The sequence below is a fragment of the Microtus oregoni genome, unplaced genomic scaffold (assembly GCF_018167655.1).
Source record: "Microtus oregoni isolate MIOR12 unplaced genomic scaffold, Mior012 000021F_ref0000039, whole genome shotgun sequence".
Lineage (NCBI taxonomy): Eukaryota > Metazoa > Chordata > Mammalia > Rodentia > Cricetidae > Microtus > Microtus oregoni.
This window is the reverse complement of record NW_024543080.1, coordinates 10,371,191-10,393,769: the sequence shown is the minus strand read 5'-3', so window position 1 is coordinate 10,393,769 and position 22,579 is coordinate 10,371,191. Positions and strand designations below refer to the sequence as shown.

General features: G+C 36.4%; 1 protein-coding gene across 1 annotated transcript; it reads right to left on the bottom strand.

Moving 5' to 3' along the window:
- Positions 1-9,663: 9,663 nt before the first annotated feature.
- Positions 9,664-20,681, bottom strand: LOC121460758 (UDP-glucuronosyltransferase 2B1). The gene is made up of 6 exons (XM_041671302.1): positions 19,948-20,681; positions 18,950-19,098; positions 15,736-15,867; positions 14,248-14,335; positions 12,023-12,242; positions 9,664-10,370 (listed from the first exon to the last, which is right to left on the bottom strand). Exons 1-6 carry the CDS (start codon positions 20,669-20,671, stop codon positions 10,091-10,093), a joined length of 1,593 nt encoding a protein of 530 aa, XP_041527236.1. The 5' UTR covers positions 20,672-20,681; the 3' UTR covers positions 9,664-10,090.
- Between the last annotated feature and the right edge of the window lie 1,898 nt (positions 20,682-22,579).

The window sequence follows — 22,579 nt, the reverse complement described above, 5'->3', positions numbered from 1 at the left end:
AGAACCTGGACTCTCTGAATGTTATCAGACATGTCTCTCCCTGTGAACAATCAGTGTTCTTTGAACCATTGTGAGCAAAGATTTCTTTTGGCCAGTGCTGCCTTTGTAGCTCGGGCCTGTAGCTTTTGGGGACTTTGGCATAATCTGTTTGCAAATCTATGGGGAACTCACTTGGGCAGCTTCAGCTCTGTTCCTTATTTCATTTATTCCTTGCATCAGCTTGGTTGTATTGCCCTGGTATTTAGACACAGGGGATCACAGTCTGCCTTGGGTGTGGAAGGATCAAGGGCTCTTGATTGATCAGCTTTCTCATCTCTCTTTTGTAGGACACTCTGTAGTAGCTGCAGTTACTCTTCTTTTCTGTCCTTCTCCACTACTGATGCTTCCTGGGCAACCAGATCATAATAATGTCCCTGGGACCTTTGGGGGGGTCAGTATACCCTACAGGCATGACACCAAGATTGTCACAGGGTTTACCTCACTCTTACTAACTAACTAGAGTTTCTGCTGCTTCTGACTCTGATTATGTGAACAGTTTATCGGTGAAGGGCTCAGCTCTGCGTTGGTAGTAAGACTTTCTAGTTTCAGTGCATGTGCTTCTCATATAGGATTTTCTTCTTGTCGTTGATAAAATCCAGTTAATTCCACCTCAACTTACATTGGAACAGAAGTCCTCTTGTCTGTTTTGAAATCCAGTGCTCACCAATACAGAATGTGTGAATTTTGGAATTAGCGTGGCAGTTGGTTAGTTATTTTTTGTGATTCTGCACTGCACAAAGCATTTTTTTTCTGTAATATGTAGAGTCACATCATATGCTAGATAAAGGTTTTCTTTGTCTTGTTCTTCTCTGGAGACTTGACTTCTTGTAGTTTATTCTGGTAGTTTATTCTGCTGTCTCTTCACAACAATAACTATTATTTTCACTCTTTGCTGTTAAAACTTCAAAAATAAATTATAGGAACTGGACTAGAAATGGAATCTGCTATTGGTCTGATGACAGCATGGCTATAACAGAGCAGTAACTGGTATGACCTCAAAAGATAGTTGGGGTTGTATGACTCCCAGACTCATCCTTACTTTGCTTCCTTATTCATTGTAGGACCATCATGATTTAGGAGAGGTCAACCTGCTGTGGACAGGACCACAGGGATGTTCTCTTCTATAACAGATAAGCTCAAACTGCTATGGACTGGACCATCCTTCATCAATCAATAATCAATATCCATTCCCAAAGGCCTGCCAAGAGATCAGACTTCCCTCATTGATGACTCTAGACTTTGTCAAGTTAACAGCTGAAGCTAACTAGATGGATAACTAACTGTTTCCTAATTGGATTTTAGTCCCATTCTACTGGGAAGGACCTGACACTAAAAACCTAATTAAAGGTCATGAAAATTTTAGCTTGGAACCTACTACTGATGTTTTGTTAAATGATCATGTTGGCACATTATTTTATAAAGGGTTATATTAATAGCCATAGTTCTGGGTTGATCTCAGCCTTTGTCAGAGAAACTTTTGTTGTAGCAGGCACCAATCAGTTCAGAGACTTCCAGCTCCCCCAATGGCTGAGAATAACCAGGCCCATGCTAAAGTTCAGGGAATACTGTAGAAGAATGGGGAAATGATGTAAGAACCCGATGTTGAAGAGAAGTGTTCAGGGAACATTTTTTTTTTCTGGACATGCCATGGCCATTGCACTCAGAAACTCAAAGAATCTTTCATCTACACAGGACTTATATAAGTTCAGGAGACCAAAAGATCAAAAGGCAGAATTTTATGCATTTATAATGGTACTAAGGGATTTTAAAGAACCTTTCAATATAGTTACTGATTCACAATATGCAGAAAGAGTTGTCTTGCATATTGAAACTGCTGAATTTATACCAGATAATGCAGAATTGACTTTATTATTCATTCAGGCTCAAGATATAATTAGGAATAGGCTTTGTACCATATACATAACATAATATGATCCCATAACAATCTGACAGATCCTTTAGCACAAGGAAATCCAGAAATTGTCCAATTATTGATTAGAAGTATTCTAAAGGCCTCAAAATTTCATAAAACATCATGTCAATAGCAAAGGTTTAAAGGAAGAGTTTTCTATTACATGGTAACACGCTAAGGAGATTATAAAGAGATGTCCTACTTGCTCTTTGTATAACCAAACACCACTACCTGCAGGAGTAACCCAAAGGGTACTCAAAGAATGAAATCTGGCAGATGAGTGTGTTCCACTTTGCAGAATTTGGAAAATTAAAATATGTACACCACACTATTGACCTTTATTCAGGTTTTCAATGGACAACTGCTTTCAGCCCAGAAAAGGCTGATTCAGTAATCCCACATTTATTAGAAGTTATGGCCATCAAGGATAGATCTGCACAAATAAAGACAGACAATGGTCCAGCATACATCTATCCAAAAATGAAGCAGTTTTCCTTATTATAATATAAAGCATATTATAGTATATTACAGTGTTCTACAGGTCAGAAAGTTATAGAAAGATAAAATCAAAATATATATAAAGGATATATTAAACAAACAGAAAGGGATGAAAAATAACCACAAAATAGATTACATAATACTTTATTAACCTTGAATTTTCTTAAGGCTAATGAGAAAGGAATAACCGCAGAAGAGAGACACTGAATAACAGTAAAAACATCGGAAGTAAAGGATATGTTGACCTCACAATGGAAACCAGATGTGTTATGTTAGAAAAGGAGTTTCATTCCTGTTTTCACAGGAGAAGAAAAACTATGGATACCACCAAAATTAATAAAGATTCAGTTTGAAAAAGAGAAATGACAGCTCATCTACAGAAGTGACATCTATACAGGTGGTAAGGAAACCTCAAGGTTTGGGGCAGGGTTTTGTTCTTGTTTTTGCAGGAAAATACTCATCTTCAAAAAGTCAGGAGACCCTGGGCATTTGTATGCCTACAGAGGAAAAAAATTAATATCCAGAAAGGATTATCAAGCAAAAAAGAATATAATTTATGAGGTCATCTGAGGGTAAAAAATTCATTATATATATATAATGAAATATATATATATATATATATATATATATATATAGAGAGAGAGAGAGAGAGAGAGCTGAATTTAGATTTAGAGATAAAGGTGGCTTTGGAGCTATCCTTCTCTAAATCCAAGCATGTTGTTAAAAAACCATTCTAAGTTTCTGTCTCATGTCAGGAGCCATCTGGTATGGGACAGAAAGAAGAAATAATTTAGGAAAAAAAATTGCTTTTCTCCATACCTTTTTTTGTCTCTATGGTACCTATTTGTAGAATATATCTATATAAATAATGTTTCTGTTTTCCACAATGAACAATGAATTTTTCTGCAGTAATCTTTGAAGTTTCCAGGATGAAGATGGGGCTCCACAACAACTCTACCTGGTTGATATAGCATCGTGGTGCTGATAGTGCTACTATAAAACTGGTTTTGGATAACAGCTTCTCAAGATGGTTCCAACTTGGTTAGCTGAAATGGTGAACCGTTTTACAATGTTCTGGTTAGAACTCTAATAGGAACCTCAGAAAACCCCTACCAAATACCTACCAGACACAGTTCACACAGTCATAACGGAAAAACATCTCAGGCTTTTCTCCATCCTGGAGAACTACCAGTGTTTATTATACAAAACATGTTTTATCCCCACAGGTAAACCAAGGTGGATCCTCATTAATATTCTCTTTCTGGGGGACACTGGGCCAGGGAAACATCTGCAACTTAGTCACCAGCTTTGGCAAACACCTCTCCCCAGGCAATCTACATTTTTAACAAAGGAGAAATGAACAATACATCCTGGCCTTTGTTAGGTGGCTCTCTTACTTGTTTGGAAGGGTTGCATCTGCCTAGTGGCCTGCCTGTAAATTATTTTATATAAAATATAGTCCCACAGGGAACTAAAATGCAATTCCAAACAAGTAGACTTGGAGAGGGATTATGATCCCATTATGAAGCAAATTCTATAAAATAAAAACTGCAGTATAAAAATTAATGGGTCAATATGCCTTTATATTCTAGATGTGCAAAGTCTGGAATTATGTGCTAACCAAGGCAGAAAGAGGGTGTTTAAATTGAACTTTGGAATTGGCACACCAACCTGAACCTACTTGAGCTCATCAAATATGACCTTTGGTTTCTGCTCAGGATTGCTTTGAATGTAAATATTGGCAGAAAGGAGCCAGAGTCTGCTTTTGCTATCACCCATGGCCACATCAGAGGATGAGCAGGTGGCACTCGAATTCTGGAGTTCAGCACACTAGAAAAGAAGCCACTGATGGGTGACTTTCAGATAAGCAAAACCTCAAGGGCTTTGACTTCAGAATGTCTCTCTTTACCCTCTGTGCCTTTCCATGGCTGTCATTTTTCTCTGGTATTGGCATGGCGTGAGTGTGTGCGGGGGGGATCACCATGGTCTTTAGTGTAGTGTGTGATCATCTCATAGAAATGTCCCATTCTATGTGACATTCTCAACTGTGAATTATTATGAAGATGATTTCCTCTTAAGCTGTACTGTTTATCTGAAGTGATGATTACATACAATGATAGTGTTAATTAATAGAATGTTGATGATCAAGGGTTTCTAACAAATATAATAAGGAATTATGATAGAGGTTAGTTTAGTAGAAAAATTAACATAGGAAAAGGTAGGATATAGTATTTCTCCAGCATCTGATAAAGCTGCAGAAGATAGAAAATAAGAATAAAGAAGTGTCACACAGCTAAAACTTATGAGTGTCCCATGTGGAGCTTTATAAATGACTGTTTAGTTTAATGATTAAGAAAAACACCCAAGTCCCAGGGAATGGTTTAAGTTCTTTTTGATACTGGAAAATGTGTTCACATGTTTTGGTGTACCTCATAGCTAAACAAAGCTTTAAATGATGACTTCATGCCACTGGAAAACAAAGAAGGGGATGGTTAGTTAAGGTAATTGACCTGAATGCTGAAATATGAAAAGTGAAACTGTTAACCTGTTTTTCTGGCATTTATAAATATTACTGTGTATGTAAACAGTTATGGCTGAAAGGCTCCTGATCTATGAGAGGTCTAAAAGGTAAATATTTCACTGTATGTAGGTTCTTGGGGATAATTTGTTTTTTACCTATAATACATAAAATGTTTAATATTTTAAGGGACATTTAAAACAGGGTGTTTTTTCTTTTATTAATCATAATCATTCATTTATAAAATAGAATATAACCAGCTTAACTGAGCTAATGGAAGCCCAAAAACTCCAGAATGAGAGCGAGGGAACCAGCATAGGACCAAACTAGGCCCTCTGAATGTGGGTGATAATTGTATGGCTGAGGCCGATGGTAAGGCCACTGGCAGTGAGATCAGGATTTATCCTGACTGCTTGTTCCGGCTTTTTGTAATCTATTATTTTTGGAGGGATACCTTGCTTAGTCTAGATATAGTAGGCAGGACCTTGGTCATGCCTCAAAACAATGTGCTAAACTTTGTTGAGTCCCTGTGGGAAGCCTTACTCTCTTTGAGAAGTGGATGGTGGGTGGGATGGGGGGGAAGGTGGAGGGAAAGAGAGGAGGGGAGGGGTGGGAACTGGGATTTGTATGTAAAGTGTAAAAAGATAGTTTTTTTAAAAAATAATTAAAAATAAATAAATAGAATGTAACCACACCATAACTTTTATATTGTTTGAAAGATTCTGCTGCAGCATAAAAGCTGTAAAGGAAAAAGTAAAGAAGACAGGAAAATACCAGGAAAGATGAAGATAGAAGTCAGGATGTAGAAGGAAAGCATCAGAAAAAGGAAAGGAAATCATCAGGAAAGAGAAAGAAGAGAGACATCATGGTAGAAGAACAAAATGAAAAAAGAATAGAGTAGAAAAAGCAACAAAAAGAAATTTTAAAAGTAGCTTTTATCCCACTGAAAAGAAGTCTGCGTGATTTTCTTGCTGACTCTGCTCCCCAGTACTAGTCTCTCCGTATGGATTCTCTGTGTGTTATCAGACATGTTTCTGCCTGTGAACAATCAGTGTTCTTTTAACCCTTGTAAGCAAAGATTTCTTTTGGTCTTTGCTGTCTTTATAGCTCTGTTCTGTAACTTGGGGACTCTGGCATAATCTGTTTGCAAACCTATGGGGAGCTCACTTGGGCAGCTTCAGCTCTGTTCCTTATTTCATTTATTCCTTGCATCAGCTTGGTTGTATTGCCCTGGTGTTTAGACACAGGGGATCACAGTCTGCCTTGGGTGTGGAAGGAGCAGGGGCTCTTGATTGATCAGCTTTCTCATCTCTCTTTTGTAGGACATTCTGTAGTAGCTGTAGATATTCTTCTTTTCCATCCTTATCCACTACTGATGCTTCCTGGTCAACCTGATCATAATTAACTTTCCATTCTTTTGAGGATCAGTATTCTCTACAGGTATGACAGAAATATTGTCACAGGGTTCACTTTATTCTCACTAAATAAGGTGTCTGCTGCTTCTGAACTCTGATTATGTGAACAGTTTATGGATGAAGGGCTCAGCTCTATATCGGCAGTAAGATTGTTTCTAATTTCAGTGCATGTGCTTTTCATACAGGATTTCCTTCTTGTTGTTGATAAAATCTAATTAATTTCACCTCAGCTTATATTGGAGCAGAAGTACTCTTGACTGTTTTGAAATCCAGTGCTCACCACTGCAGGAGTCCATTTCAGAATGTGTGATTATTTTGGGGATTAGGATGGCAGTAGGTTCATTCTTTTTTTTTTTTTTTTGGTTCTGCACTGCACAAACCATTATTTTTCTGCAACATGTGGAGTCACATCATGTGCTAGATACAGATTTTCTTTGTTTTGCTCTTATCTGGAGACTTGGCTTCTTGTAGTTTATTCTGGTAGCTTACTCTGCTGTCTTCTTTACATAGTGATAACTATTGTTTCCACTCTTTTGTATTAAGATTTTAAAAGCTAATCATAATGATGTGGGATTCCCCTCTATGTGCTGTGATTACCATTAATGAATAAAGAAACTGCTTTGGCCTGTTGATAGGGCAGAACTTAGGTAGGTGGGGTGGACTGGACTGAATGCTGGGAGAAAGAAGAGTGGAGTCAGAGATGCCAAACTTAGGTAGGTGGGGTGGACTGGACTGAATGCTGGGAGAAAGAAGAGTGGAGTCAGAGATGCCATGGATACGCTGCCAGAGTAAGACATGCTGAAACACTGTCGGTGAGCCACTGCCGCATGATGATACACAGATTAATGGAGATGTGTTAAATTAAAATGTAAGAGTTAGCCAATAAGATGCTAGAGCTAATGGGCCAAGCAGTTATTTAATGAATATAGTTTCTGTGTGTTTATTTCAGGGCTAAGCTAGCCGTGTACCTGAGAACCATCAAGCACCTTTCCTACAACAAATTGGTTCTAACATGGCCAGATAAATCCACTTAAAACCTGAGAGAGTTTGAAAAGGAAATCTAGACACAAAAATACAGAGTTTAAGACCGCTTCTTGCTGTTTTTCTGTCAGTGTGAAGCAGCTCCTTTAAGAAAAGTTTTCCTGATTCAGCTTTAGCAGAAAAAAACCCACACGGTTTGAAAACACGGCTTTCTGGGCCACACTGCCAGCATGAACTTTTTCTCTGGAGGTTCAGCTATGGAGTATTTGACCGGGGTTTGACATCTTAGAGACTCTTTTTATATCATAAAGGTAATCTTTATCTATGATCAGGGTCATAAGATAGACTAACCTGGTGTTTCTTAATAAATTCATGTCATCTGCATACAGAAATCATACTACATCTTGATTCATTCTTTCCATTTCTAGAACAGCACTATCAAGTTATATCTAAACAATCTTAGATTAGGATAGTATTGTTTTTACATTTAGAATTTTATTCTACTCATGAGAAACTTATCAAATATACCCAGATTATAGAAAAGATTATTAAATTCATTATAAAACTATTTCCTGAGTATCACATTGTTCTGTGAAGTAGGGATATCTAAAGAAGACATGATCTCTGTCCAGGGTGAGCATAATATATGGTGGGTGTGAGCTGTCACTGGAAATGCAAATGAGTGAAATAGGCTTTCACAATGGTATGAACTGAGTATCATTTGCTGTTTTATTCCTGTTGTTTATGATTCCTGGATTTTTATCTAACTGGAATAGAAATGAAATCTGATGGTGGTATGATGATACATGACTATATCAGAGCAGTAGCTGATAAGACCTCCAGATAAAGTTGGAGTTGTGTGAGTCCCAGACTCATCCTTACTTAGCTTCCTTATTCAATGCAGGAACATCATGATGTAGGAGGGCTCAACCTGCTGTGGACAGGACCACAGGGATGGTCCCTCCTATATTAGGTCAGCTCTGTGAACTGGACCATCCTCCATCAATCCGTATCTATTCCTACAGACTTGCCAATAGAGCAGACATTTCTCTTGAATGATTCTAGGCTTTGTCAAGTTAACAACTGAAGCTAACTAGATGGATAACTCTCTACTTTCTAATTGGATTTTAGCCCCACTCCACTGGAATGTACCTGACACCATAAACCTGATTAAAAGTCAAGACAATTCTAGCTTGGAACCTACTATTGCTGTTTTGCTAAAGATCATGTTAACAAATTACCTTCTAAAGGCTTATTTTAATAGCCGTTGATTTGGGTTGTTCTCAGCCTTTGTTTGAGAGGTTTTTGTTTTAATGGGAACCAATCTGTAATGTACACTTACAACTTACAACTCAAATGATTGAGAATGATCAGACCCATGCTAAGGCTCAAGGAATACTGTGGAAAAATGGGGAAATAACGTTAAGAAGCCGATGTTGAGGAGAAGTGCTGTGGAATACTTCCTTCTTGACATGTCATAAACCAAAAGAATCTGTCAGCTTTACAGGACTGACATAAAATCAGGAGACCAAAATTCCATAATAAATGGAGAGGAGCTCTTAATACTCCACCTGTAAATAAAGAGTTATTGGCAATCAGATTCTAGGACATGATAAGTCATTATTATGGGGGTTGGCAGACACTGGCTCATTGGCCATGATTCAGCAATGTTCCCTCCCATGAATGCATGCATGCATCTATAGACAATACTAATTGGATTTACTGGGTTATCAAAAATAAAATAATTGAACAGAATTTTGGAACTGGGACCTATTAGGTGACACCCGGTGGGAGGTAGGAATATGGTCATGAAGGATGAATTTAATGTTTCACTGAGTCTAAGGAAGAAATTCTGAATGAATAAATTAAACAAAATCAACAGAAGAAATTGTGAATCTGTGTGGTAATTTTAAATTTGGAATATAATATTTGGTAAGTGATGATGCAACTTAAATCATTGTGGTCTTGTCTTCCATGTGTTCTCCATAAATGAGAGGAAATGGAACTTTTGACAGCTCAAATCTATGTAAAAGACTGAAATTAGAGTGATAGTGTCGAGGTCAGTTGTGACTAAGGGATACGATGGAAAGTGAAAAAATAATCTTGTCAAGTTCACAACCTCCCAAGTAGTAGAATTTAGCAGAAGCAGGTAGGAATGCTTGTTTGAATGCCACGGAGAAATACCTCTGCTTGGAGGAGGGTGACCTCCATCACAGGTCCTTTAGGAAATAAAGGATGTGAGGTCTGTGTACCGAAAAATAACCAGAAGCAATGGCTTTCCTTTTGCAAAGACAAGTTAGTCTATTTCAAAAGTCTGTAATCTGAACACTATTCTTTATGCATAGTAAAAACAAGAAAGGAAATTGTTCAGCAAACAAAGGCAGAGAAGGCTTGGCATGTGTGAACATATCTGGTATTTAGATACATTTTCTGCCCATGAGAATTTTGCAAACCACAGGTAAGCTCAATGAGGGTTGTTGAGGATAGCTCCTCAGTTACATCAAAGCACTCTAAACAGAACATGTGATTTTGTTTACACAATCCCCTAGTGTATATTTGACATGAAATCTTTCACTGTCTTAAACATATGAAATACATGAAAGCAATCTTTAGTGATGCCATGAAACTGTCTTGTTTTAGAGGGAAATGATTTGCTATCACAGCCTCTTCTTGCTGGAAGCAGCCGCGAGAGGCCCATCTCTCAAGATTCTCCTGGCTTCAATGCAGCTATTCTTTTTTATTCTTTTTACCCTTGTTGCCAGTCTTACGGCAACAAAAGAGGCAACATTTTGTGATGATGAATACCACAGCTGCCACACAGGCCAACAGGAACCCAATCACATCCAGAGAATGGTATTGGAACCAGGCGAGGTCATGGAGTGCTGGGCGAAGGTGCTTGGCTCCTTTGTGGCGCATGGCATACTCAATCCAGAAGACGGCTCTGTCCAGAGGCTTCATGGGTTGATCATGTTGGATTCTTGACAGTCTCATGGCATTCTCTTTGTACCTGAAGGGACAATGTATACAACTAAATCAAAATGAAACTAATTTGCAGAGCTCACTAACATTTGCTGATTTGCAAAATAAATACCCACAGTGGCTCAAAATTAAGCACAGATTTTTCTGCTTTATGAGGTGGCATGGAGGACTATTGAGATAGTCTCATGTAGTACTAGTTTGCTCTGAACTTGGTGTGTAGATTACACTGACCTTGGACCACTTAATGAACTTCTCTATCCACCTTCCAACTGATGGGATTGCCTGCATGCACCAGCACCTCAGTTACAAATGCTGGCTCTGATTTTGCTTTATTCCCCATAAAATGTTTATTTTTAATCGGTGTTTTTACAGTTCAGCAATATTTTCCAAACTGGCAAGAGAAAATTAGCAATGAGATGCAAATCTTTTTTGTGTGAGGAACATGTAACATTTGCTATTAGGTCGTTAAGTGAAGTATACATAGAATTGTCTTACAACTGTCTTACAAGTGTGTTACAGAGACAATGTGTCCCGTTGTTTATCTTCTCTCTTGCTTCAGCTTCTCCTCTCCTATCTCTGTTTCCTAATTTCAATCTGCATGTAGATTCATATTTTGAAAACATTAGAAATATGATTCCTCTTTGCATAGAACTTGCACCAGAATTCTCAACAAAATGAAAAAATAAGTCTAATCCTGTTCCTGGACTTGGAGACTGTGTATGTAGGAACCAGCAGCATTTTCTCTTATTGTTTGACCTCTTGACTTTCTGATTAGGTACATCTATCTTCTGGTAAGCCTTGAACCTTCCAGTGATGTTCCCTGGGTATGTTACAAATTTATTATTGACTGTCATTCCAGTATGGTTGCTTTTATCTCATTGTCCAGGGCTTAACATAACTTTCAACTAACTTAGGTTCCTTTGTTGACACCACTGGCTTAGAAGCCTTAGATGTTGGCTATGTGTTCAGTGAGACTCATATTTATTTTAGAGTGATAAAATGACCTAAACTATTCTAAGGGTTTTTGAGATGTCATATAATTGAATTTAGAACACATTTTGTCACAACTAGTCACCACAGCGTCTATTGCAGGGTTGGTAGAACATGTCTTTTGTTTGAGCACTTGGGTGGCAGAGACAAGAGGATCTCTCTGACTATGAGGCCATCTTAGTACTACAAAATGAGATCCTGTTAAAAAAACAATAATGAAATAAAATAAAATTTCACCAAAAGTTTTACAGCTTCAGAAAATATGGGTAAATATTTAAACATTCTTTCATTAATTTTAAAGTTCATAGTTACTTTATTATATATATTCTGTCGTGTTTACAGTGTCCTTGCAACCAATAGATGTATATTTGAAACATTATTTATATATACAGAATATTTCAGACTCATCATTGTTGAAAATAATCATATATTTCAGATATGCAAAATAATTGATTGGGAGGTTTTCACGGTTATTGTCTTTCAACTGGGCTTAAAATAAATATGATTATGATAAGAATATTTCCAAATATTTTAATGGAAGTAGTTATATATACCAAGCATAATGACACATGTTTTAAATCCCAGAACTCAGTAGGATAAAGCAGGAAGATCTCTATGAGTTCAAGGCCAGTCTTGGTGTTATAACCTAACTCAAAAAAGAAAACTCAAATCAAAAATAGTTATACTCACGAAGGGTCATTAATGACAGTCCTCAAGGCAGTAAGAAGCTTTGTAGTTGACAATGTGCTGAAGTCTACTCTAATTGCTGCTCCTTTGGCCACCATGTGGTTAATATTATCAGGTTGATCCGCAAACAATGGAATACCAACAATAGGAATGCCATGATAGATTGCTTCATAGATGCCGTTAGTTCCACCATGAGCTATAAAAGCTTTAGTTTTTGGATGACCTACAATTAGAATTATTTTTGCACAATTATTTATTAAAATGTGAAAGGGAAATGAAAGATAAGGGTTCAGAGGGGGCTGTTCTCACAGAAAACATATTATTATAGCCACAAATTTGCAGTGAAACTGCTGTGGGCTTTCTTAGTAAGAAGCTCTTCAGTGAGCTGGAGAGGTAAGAGAAGATTATTTGGAAGAAGTACTATGTGTCTTAAGATGTGCAAAAATGAAAACAAGATTGTCATATAAGAAAACGAAAGGAAGATTGTAGGTAAAAAAATCCAATGGGAAAAAGTTCATGGGGTTAGTTTTATACTACCAGGTATGAGTTTCCGCTGAGGTTCTGACCATAGAGAAGAACTCACTTTTTCAAGTGTAATTTCTAATTGCATTTGAAATCCTTTTCCTTATACCCAAATTTAAGTGTAGTTCTCAGCTCCAATCAAAGAATCTTATTTTTGCAGCAGACAAAGATCATTCTAGAAAGCCAAATTTGTCAAAATGAAAAGAACAACTGACCTTGAGGCATAAATCTCCAAATAATGCATCTATAATACAACCCTCCTATATGTACCGTTCAGAGAATATTTCAGGAGAGGGGGTGGAAATAGTGTAAGAATCATAGGACAAGAATGTCTACTCTGAGATTGAGTCTTCATATAGTACAGGGAGACTGCAACCATTGAATCTCAACATTATGGTGGCAGAAAAAAGATCAGTACATTGAATACAACAGTTGACATGCCTTGTTTCACAGTGCCTTGTTCCCAAATAAAGAGGCACAGACCCTTAATAACTGCTGAGACTCATTTTTCCCCAGGTATGACCCCAATTTTGTTATTCAAAACCAAATGGTGTGTCTAAAAATATAGCAGGAATACTGAATTTACTCAGAATTTTGTATTTGTATATTTATTTGTATGTACAGATGCAATAATAACAACCAAGAAGAAAGAAAAAATGTGGTTGAGTGGGAGAAAGAGGATAGATCTGAGATGAATTAAGGTAAATGGAGTTGATGGTTTAATTTGACTAAAATATATTGTGCAAAATTTTTATTAAAATATTACACTAAAACTCAAAAATCAATTAGACTATGTATATAGAAATAGTTGTGACAGTGGGTCTGGTATGTGTAGTGTATAGTCACTAGGATGGTGAATAGTGTAATCTAAGGCTGATCAATCTATAGTTTTTATGAAATACATTTGCCCTTTTGTAGTGATATTTGTTTGTAATCTAACAAATAAAGCATGCCTGAAGATCAGAGTGTGGAGCTAAGTCACTAGTTAGACAGAGAGGCCAGACAGTGGTGGCACAGACCTTTAATCCCAGCACTCGGGAGTCACATGCCTCTAAACTCAACACTAGGGAGGGTAGACAGGAAGGGATATGGCTGGCTGGAGGAAGGAATAAAAGGTGGGAGGAGAGAGGATCTGAGAGGCAGTCTGAGGATTCAGTCTGAGTCTGAGCATGCAGTCTGAGGATGCATGGAGACAAGATCGTCCCTTCAGTCTGAGAATTGGTAGAAGTAAGAACTTTAGTGGCTGGATGCTCTGGTTCTCTGATCCTTCAGTTTTCACCTCTGATAGATTACTCTAAATTTTTATTAATAAGACCAATTAAAATTCCCACTACACACTTTGTGGTATAGATAGTAAGTACATTTGTTTGCACAGAAAATGCAAAGTCAGTGTTGAAACAGGAAGGGCTTATATTCTCAGTGGCATTTGAAATATTTCTGTAGAAGAACAAAAGATAATGAAAAATGAAGACATAGAAGACAAAGAGGAAATTCATACAGACTCTGGATGATTCTAAGGGTAGTTATTATAGCTGAAGTTAAGATACTCAGATTCTAGACATAGAGAGGATGATTTTGAATAACAAAATGGTAACATTTATAGGCAGTTCTTTTCCATTTTATATTTATGGAAATAAATATAAATGTTTGGTTTTTTACTATCTTCAATATCTGTTGTTCTTTTTCTTTATTGACCTTTGCCTTACCAAGAAGGTCATTCTGGGGGATCCACTTGTACAACCGAGTATTGGATGCTAAGGTGTCTGGTTTCTTACCATCGAATCTCCACAGAACCTGTTACACATAGAAAATACCTTATTGAATTATAGAAATTCCAACTCCTTGGTATATTTTGATTCTGGAGAAGTAAGGAGATTATTCAGTTGAATATTATTCAGAAGATTGCTGATGAAATTAAGAGGGGATTTTAAAATAGTATGAGATGTTAAAAGACAGAAATAAATAATACATTTTCTGTACACAGCTTTATAATAACTTGAGCATCATATTTAATCATATTAATTTATACAGGTTTGATGATTAATGACAAATTTAAGCCTACATGAATTTTTAGTAAATTAATATAATTCTGATTGGGAAAACTATAGACAATTAGTAATAATTTATGATTATGTATATAGTATGTACAATCCTAGGTCTTATTTCACAAATTCAATATTAATTTATATCCTTTTGAGTCATGAACACATAATTTTACCAATATTCCCATCTTCCTTATACTATTCATTATAATAGGTTTAGCTTGATGCGTAAAATATCATATTGACATAATTTACTACTATGATGAATAATTTTTTATTACTAGGAAGTGTATTTACTTAGTTTCAGATGAATCTTTAAGGACTACCCAAGGAAAAATATTAATAGGAAAATTTTAAGCATGGTTTCTATTGCTCTAAATAATTTCATGTCCAGTACCTGAGTACTGAAATACAAGTTACCCCCACAAACTGGAATATAAATTGTCTGTCTTCACCTAATATATGCTCTGTGTTTGATAAAAGAAAAGAAATTATGTCTGCATAAAAATATCTTGATGAACAGGAAAAATCATTATCGAATAATAGGGTAAATGTTGCTCACAAACAGCCAAAGATGGATGCTTTCAGAAAGTGAGTCAGGAGCTGCTAGATTCTTCCTGTGCCAATACTGACTTATTCCTGAATTCACCGTGAATTCCTTTCTCTTTCCCCAACGAGAAAGAATGTTCACCTGATGTGCTAGAAGCAGAGTTCCTGTAGATACATTTATAATTTTATAATCCTGGGCTTGTTTCAGGGCAGGAACTATTTTCACCCCTTTAAAAAAAATGTTTCCTACATCAGCCATTGGGAAGATCTTCCCCCCTCCTCTTTCATTACAAACATTTTTGTATCATCTTATGTATTTGGGTGTTTTGCCTGCATGTAATTCTGTGCATTATAAAACATGCCTTGTGGAGATCTGAAGAGCATTTAGATCCCCTGGAACTTGAGTGGGGGACAGGTGTGAGCTACTATATAAGTGCTAGAAATCAAACTCAGGCTCTCTGGAAGAAGATCCAGTGTTCTTAGCCCCTAAGTCATCTCTTCAGCTCCAAGATAATATTTCTCATTGTTTTATTTCCTCTTTTTAATTTTCACACAGAAATTTTCCCTTCTAAATCCTTTCAGCATTCAGTAGACTTATCTCACCTTTTGTGGGATCTGGGCAAGAGCAGATGCAACTATATTGGCCATTTCAGATGATATGTTTTTAACCATTGAACCCAGAGAAAACACCACAATACCATGTTCTCCAGAACTCTGAACAAAGTCTTCCATTTCCTACAAAGAAAGATGTGACACCACAAATGAATAACAGCTTAGGAAGCATTGTCTAAAGGACTAAGACAGACTTTGTGAGAGGAAATAATGTAATAACTAGAGTTACTTTAAGATTTCCATTGCTTTGATACTCAATATTTGTCGAGAGTACGTTTGTACTATAGCGCAAATGACCAAAATAAGTAAATTAGAGATAAAAGAGTAATGTTGCTAGAAATGTCACTGAAATTTAGATGATCATTAGGAAAGATCACACAAAGAGGAAGCAGAAATATTGTAAAAGCCAGAAGGGATGGATGATTTCCCAGTGTCTTCCAGGCACAGTAAGAGTGATGAACATATAAACTCCAGAGATTATGGCAACATGCATAAGACCTGCACAGGTTCAAGCCAGATGAGGTTCCAGCACTGATAGATGAAAATGGACATGGACTTCCATTTCTAACTAAGAAGTTATTTGTAATTGACACCTGACAGCAAATGGGGAGAAGACAGCTCTCTCCAATGGAGTGTCACTGAGTAAATCATCCATATCCCAGAGCAGAAACCATTTGGTCAACAGAAAATAAACCACATGATTTTTTTCTTTTGCTGGCTTTGTCTTTCAATTTGTTTTTTTTTAAATATTTATTTATTATGCATAGAATATTCTGTCTGTGTGTATGTCTGCAGGCCAGAAGAGGGCACCAGACCTCATTACAGATGGTTGTGAACCACCATGTGGTTGCTGGGAATTGAACTCAGGACCTTTGGAAGAACAGGCAATGCTCTTAACCACTGAGCCGTCTCTCCAGCCCCCCCCCCCCCCAATTTGTTTTTCTTGGGCATTTTTGGTTTTATTGATTATTAGTTCACTGCTTTTATTTTTATTTCTGTGATTGCTCTCTCTCTCTCTCTCTCTCTCTCTCTCTCTCTCTCTCTCTCTCAGCATACATAAGTCCTGTGCAAGTTCAAGCAAGACAAGATTATAGCATGGAAAGGAGAGGTAGACATGAATTTCTACCCTTAGTTAAGGAATTACTAGCAATTGATGGCTGCTGGGTGAGATGGTGTCATTTTTTTAAAATAATATTGCCCTTAGTATGCTGATGACCTCCAAGTAGAAGGTCATACATGCAAGAGTACATAAGAAGTACAAATTTGACTAGAAGGGTGTAAAAAAGAAAAAAAAACATACAATCAGATTGGGTAAAGATGAAAGGTGGATTTGGGAGAAGTTGGGAGAACTGAATATGATCCCCCCCCAAAAAAAAAACCTGTATAAAATTCTTTAAGTAGCCAGTAAAAAGAAAACAAACATATAAACCGAATAAGAGAAATAAGCTTACAACTCTTCTATAATTCTGACAAATGAGTTCAAATTGTACATACAACTTGGAGATAGCCCTTTTAAAGAATGTTACAGAAAATTGCATTTACCTGCACAAACAAGTTGAAAATAGAATCCTCTCTCACTCTGAGAATTTTACTCAAATTGGATGAAAATTGGAACTAAAAGTTCAAATCCCTTTAAGAAAACTCCAGGACATTGAAAAAGACAGTAATTTATTGATTAGAACCCCATCAGCCCAGGAAATAAATTGGGAATTAACAAATGAGACTACTCCATAGGAAAAGCTTCTGAACAACACAGAAAAATATCATCAAAATGAAGAGACTCTTTAAAAACTGGGAGAAAAATCTAAAACATGCCCAGAGTGTAGATGAATTTAAAAACTCTAAACATCAAAAGAAAAAGAATTCATTCAACATAGACAAATGATCCAAGCGAGATATTTCTCAGCAGAGAAATAATTACATTTTTATAAGTAGCCTATAATTACATGAAAAAATTTTAATAGTTTTAGCTATTAGGAAAATGAAACTCAAAATATGTTGATTGTCCATCATAATCTAGCTAGCATGAAAGTTACAAAAATTAAAACAATAGCAAATACTCACACAGACATTATGGAAATCAAGAATTCATATATTTATTGTAGATAGGATTGTGAAATGATACCAATATGAAGGACATAAGATTCTTCATACAAATAACATTTGATCTAAACAGACGGTTAAGTTATGCCATTCTTGGATGATAGATCTGAGAGAAATAGTCATAAGGGCAAAAAGTCCACATAACCATGTTTATTATACCACTATTCACAATGCTCAAATATAGAACTAGCATAAATAGTCTTCAAATGACAAATGTGTAAACGAGTGTTAGTATATATACATAATTGTGTTTTACCCAGATAGTAAAAATATTAGGACTGTATAATTTTCAGGAAAATAGCTATTAATTAGAGGATACCATGTTAATCAATAAGCCAGACTCAGAAACAGAAGCCTTGTTTCCCTTTATAAGTGGAAACTACAAAGACAAAAACAAACCACCAGCAAAATGTCAATGTAGAAAGACTATAACAAAGTGGAGACAGACAAGAGGGCATGTGGGATACTCCTAGATGTAGCTTTCCAACATTGTCTGCCTCACTACCTTCCTGCTTAGCTGAGTGTGAAGTTTTTGACAACAGTTCTTGCAATTGTCTGTAGGCTTTTATCCTTCTCCCTTTCATCCTTTCATCTAACCCTGTACACCGGCCAGGTCCCTGTAGCTATGCAAGGATTTTAGGACAGTTCTTGTGATCTCTTTTGAATATTTCTTCAACATATCTGTCCCTCTCTGATAACACAATACACAACATTTATTATACTGTATATATTTTTTCATGCTTATAATCTGTTCAGGTAGAATATAAATTCTCTCTGTTAGAGAAATTTATTATTGTTTTTTAGGTTTTCAACATATGTCTTTGGCATTTATTCTATGTTCTTGAATAGAGTACAAATTCCTTTTTATGAGTTACGTAAATGTCCTTAAGTCACTGACCACATTCTACAAGGATTTGACATTTTTAACAGTAGTGAGACAGAGACATGTGTTAAAGTATCAAAATAATGTATATGTCAATTCGCAGAGCGTTCTAATCCACTTTTTATATCTCTCATGAAACCAAACATCTTGAAAAGTGGTGTAGAATTGTTTCTGTGAAAAAGACAAAGCAATTTATCAAAGGAAACAACATAGGGTTACCTTAGGCAATGGTTTGGCTGGTTTGCAGTGGAGTCCTCCAACAAAGTCAAAGTTAGGTAGAAATGGGTGGGGAAATTGCAAATCCCAATAGGTTCGAATGAGCCATATATCTGCTTTTCCGATCATCTCAGATAATGTTGTGGGTCTCCCTACATCACAAAAACAAGTAAAAATATACAATGATAAAAGGATTTTGTTTGGTATATAGCATGTGATTTCTGGAGATAAGTTGAAATAAAGTTGACAACAATTTAAAATATTTTACTTGTCCTTTACAGATTTTTTAAGCTAGTTTCTTGATCTTTGTTTCTTCAAATGCACTGTGATAATCTGTAACGTGTGACTAAATTCCTTTTAACTCCTGCTATACTGGGTTCATCATAAGGCACTAGCAATACTAACAGTTGTATGTGTGAAAGTCACATCTTGATATTTTCCATTAAAAATTAACATTTAAGTTATTTTTGGTCTTAATTTGGATGCTATTTCTATTTAATGTATAGGTATTAAAACAATAAAAATATCCTCATTTTGTAGCAAAATTTTAAGCTCTAATTCATAAGTTTTATGCATCTAAGAAGACTTAAACTCTACCTTTCATGATATTCTAGATAAATGTTTTAATTTGTAAGTGAAGTAACTTTTATAAAGGAACATATTTTCTTCAGTGCTACATAGATATTCATAGAAGTGAATTATTTATCCTTAGTGTATATATTTACAGTCACTAAAGCATTCAATGAAACCTAGAGTTTCTTACACTAAGACAAACATAGAATAAAATGATACCAAGAGAAATCTTTGTTTCAGTTTGCAAAGTTAGTAATTTCTGGAGTGTCCTGAACAACTCTACAGCTGGCCTACCTTGTTTGGAGGCTATTTTACTTTATCAACTTACAATTAGCAACCACATTCTATGAGTTTATATTCCCCCCCCCCACTCATATTCAAAGATGTAACAAGCCAGGATTTCAGTATAGCAGTGAAAGACAGTTTACCTAGGGCTTCACTGTAAAACTGACTCCAGGACTTCTCTTTAAATGTTTGAAACCAAAAGTCAAAGTACAGCACTTGCAACATATTCTTCACCCTTTCCACAAATGTCATGTGGTCACTAAATTCCGAGAGAACCACAGGCACATAGGAAGGAGGGAGTGTAAGACCCCCGCTGTACTTTTCAATGTTGTATCCAGGACTGAAGCGGAGACTGTACACTAGAGGTGTCTTAAGCAGTTCGGCCAGCAGCTCACCACAGGGACCAATAGCATCAGCAAGAATGACATCAAACTTAGATTCTTGGAGTTTTTTCATAAGACTCTTGTTCCAAACTAAAGCTTTGCAAAAGCTTTCAATGACATCAGAATAGTTACTAAAGACTTCTTCCAACTTTGAGTAAAATGTCCAAAAGGGGTATTTTTGAAAGTCATGTGTCCATTCAGCTATCCATGATTGAAACGTATATAGAAGCTCCTCTTTACTCACAGGTACAGGGTAAATCTCAAAATTAATAGAAGAGTCACTGTTAGGATCAATAAGGATGGAAGCTGAAGATGTCAAAACAGTCACTTCATGACCTCTCCGCACAAGTTCATCCACAATTACTTTTATATTTATCCAATGGCTGTATTCTGTGGGCCACACCAGTACTTTTCCACAAGTTCCAAGTCTAAAGGAGCATATCAGCTGAATCAACAGAAAAACTGAAATCTGTTTCACAGACATTTCGCTGAAATAGAAGACTTTTGACATCTATCATTCTTCACAAATTTTCATGCTTTTATGCAAAGCTGAATCAACCAAGAAGTTAACTTGTAACTGCAAAACACATCGATGAGTTGATAAGCCTGGTGGTGTAATGTCATGTGTAAATACAAACATGAAACATGAACTCAAGGTTAACAAAGTTTGTTTGTCCCCTTTTCTTTGGGTGCCTGATACTATTCAGCTAAGATCAAATGATTCCCATGTGCAAGTATCTTGTCTTAAATATAATATTAGAGCCATAGGAGGAGTCACAACTGAGAACCTCCTACTTATTTTCATAACAGTAAAGATAAAACAGGGTATGGGTAGATCAGCATTTTTTAGACAATGGTGCTTTTTTAAATTCATGATTATATATAATGAATTATGTTATAATCAAATTGCTGCATTTCCTCCTGGAAGAAGGAGGAAGCCCTATAATACTCAGGAGAGGAGTGCAGATGGAAGTTTCTGTCCCAGCTGGTCCCACAGCCATTCAGTCCCAAAGAAATACAAAGAAGCTTATATTAATTATATACTGTTCTATTAGTTCAGGCTTATTATTAGCTAGCCCTTACAACTTAAATCAAACCATAATCCTTATCTATGCTTAGTCACATGGTTTGGTATCATTTCTCAGTGTAGAATTTTCATCTTGCTTCCTCTGGGTCTGGGTAGTGATTATAGACTGAGTCTTTCTTTTTCCCAGAGTTGTTCTAGTCAGGTCACCCCATCTATACTTCTCTGGCTCCTGGCCAATCAGGGCCTTAATAAACCAATATGAATGACAAAAATCTTTACAAGGTACAAGAGCATTAGCCCACAGTACTTCCCTTTGTTTTCTTTTCAAAACAAGAGCTCTGAATCTCCTTTGTTTAGCTTTTTTCCTTACCATCATCCAAAACAACTTGTAACCAACAAGCTAAACAAAAACAAACATCCATAATCCATTTTGGAGGAATATAGGCATTGTTTTCTAGGCTACTTCCTGCTGATGGGATCACCAATAATCTTACAGGGACCTTAAGAACAATTAGGATTACGGTCAAGTACTGACTGGATTATGTGAGCCTGGATCATCTCAGCCAGCAGTTTTGAGGCTGTTCTGGATGTAGAACTCAGAGGAAACTGCAACAGAGGTGCTCTGAAACATTGGATCATCTGGGCCATCGGTTTCCATTGAAGATTTTTCAGGGGATCCTTCTTGATGAAACTGCCCCCCCCCCCCAGAATGAATCCACAGCTTCTCATTTTCTGTGGAAACAAAAGCAAAACCTCTTCTCCAAAGTAACTTATCTTTTGACTTAAATTTTGAAGTCAAAGCATTTTCAATATATATATGTTGGATTAATCTAGCAGCATTTATAATCAAATGTCTTTTAGCAACTGTTGCTCTTTCCTCAGGAGTCAAACAATTCAAAGACAACATAATAATATACAGTATTCAGACTCCTGTGTATTTTTTATCTTTACATGTCTTTTTTATTCTATTTCTTTTATTTTTATTTTTATTTTTTTGGAGACAAAAGGAAAATTATCTTTGTATCTGTGTATCTTTGGCTGTCCTGGATCTCACTCTGTAGACCAGGCTGCCCTTGAACTCACAGAGATCTGCCTGCCTCTGTCCTCCCAAGTGCTTGGATTAAAGGCATATGCCACTACACCCAACTACTCTCATTTTTTCTTTTGTAATTGATTTTTATTGAGTTATACATTTTTATTTTCTCCCTCCCTTCCTCTCCCCTCCCCTTCAATCCTCTCCCATGGTCCCCATGGTCCCAATTTACTCAGGAGCTCTTGTCTTTGTCTACTTCCCATGTAGATTAGATCCATGTATGTCTTAGATCCATGAATGTCTTTCTTCAGGTCAAACTTTCTCTATCTTTT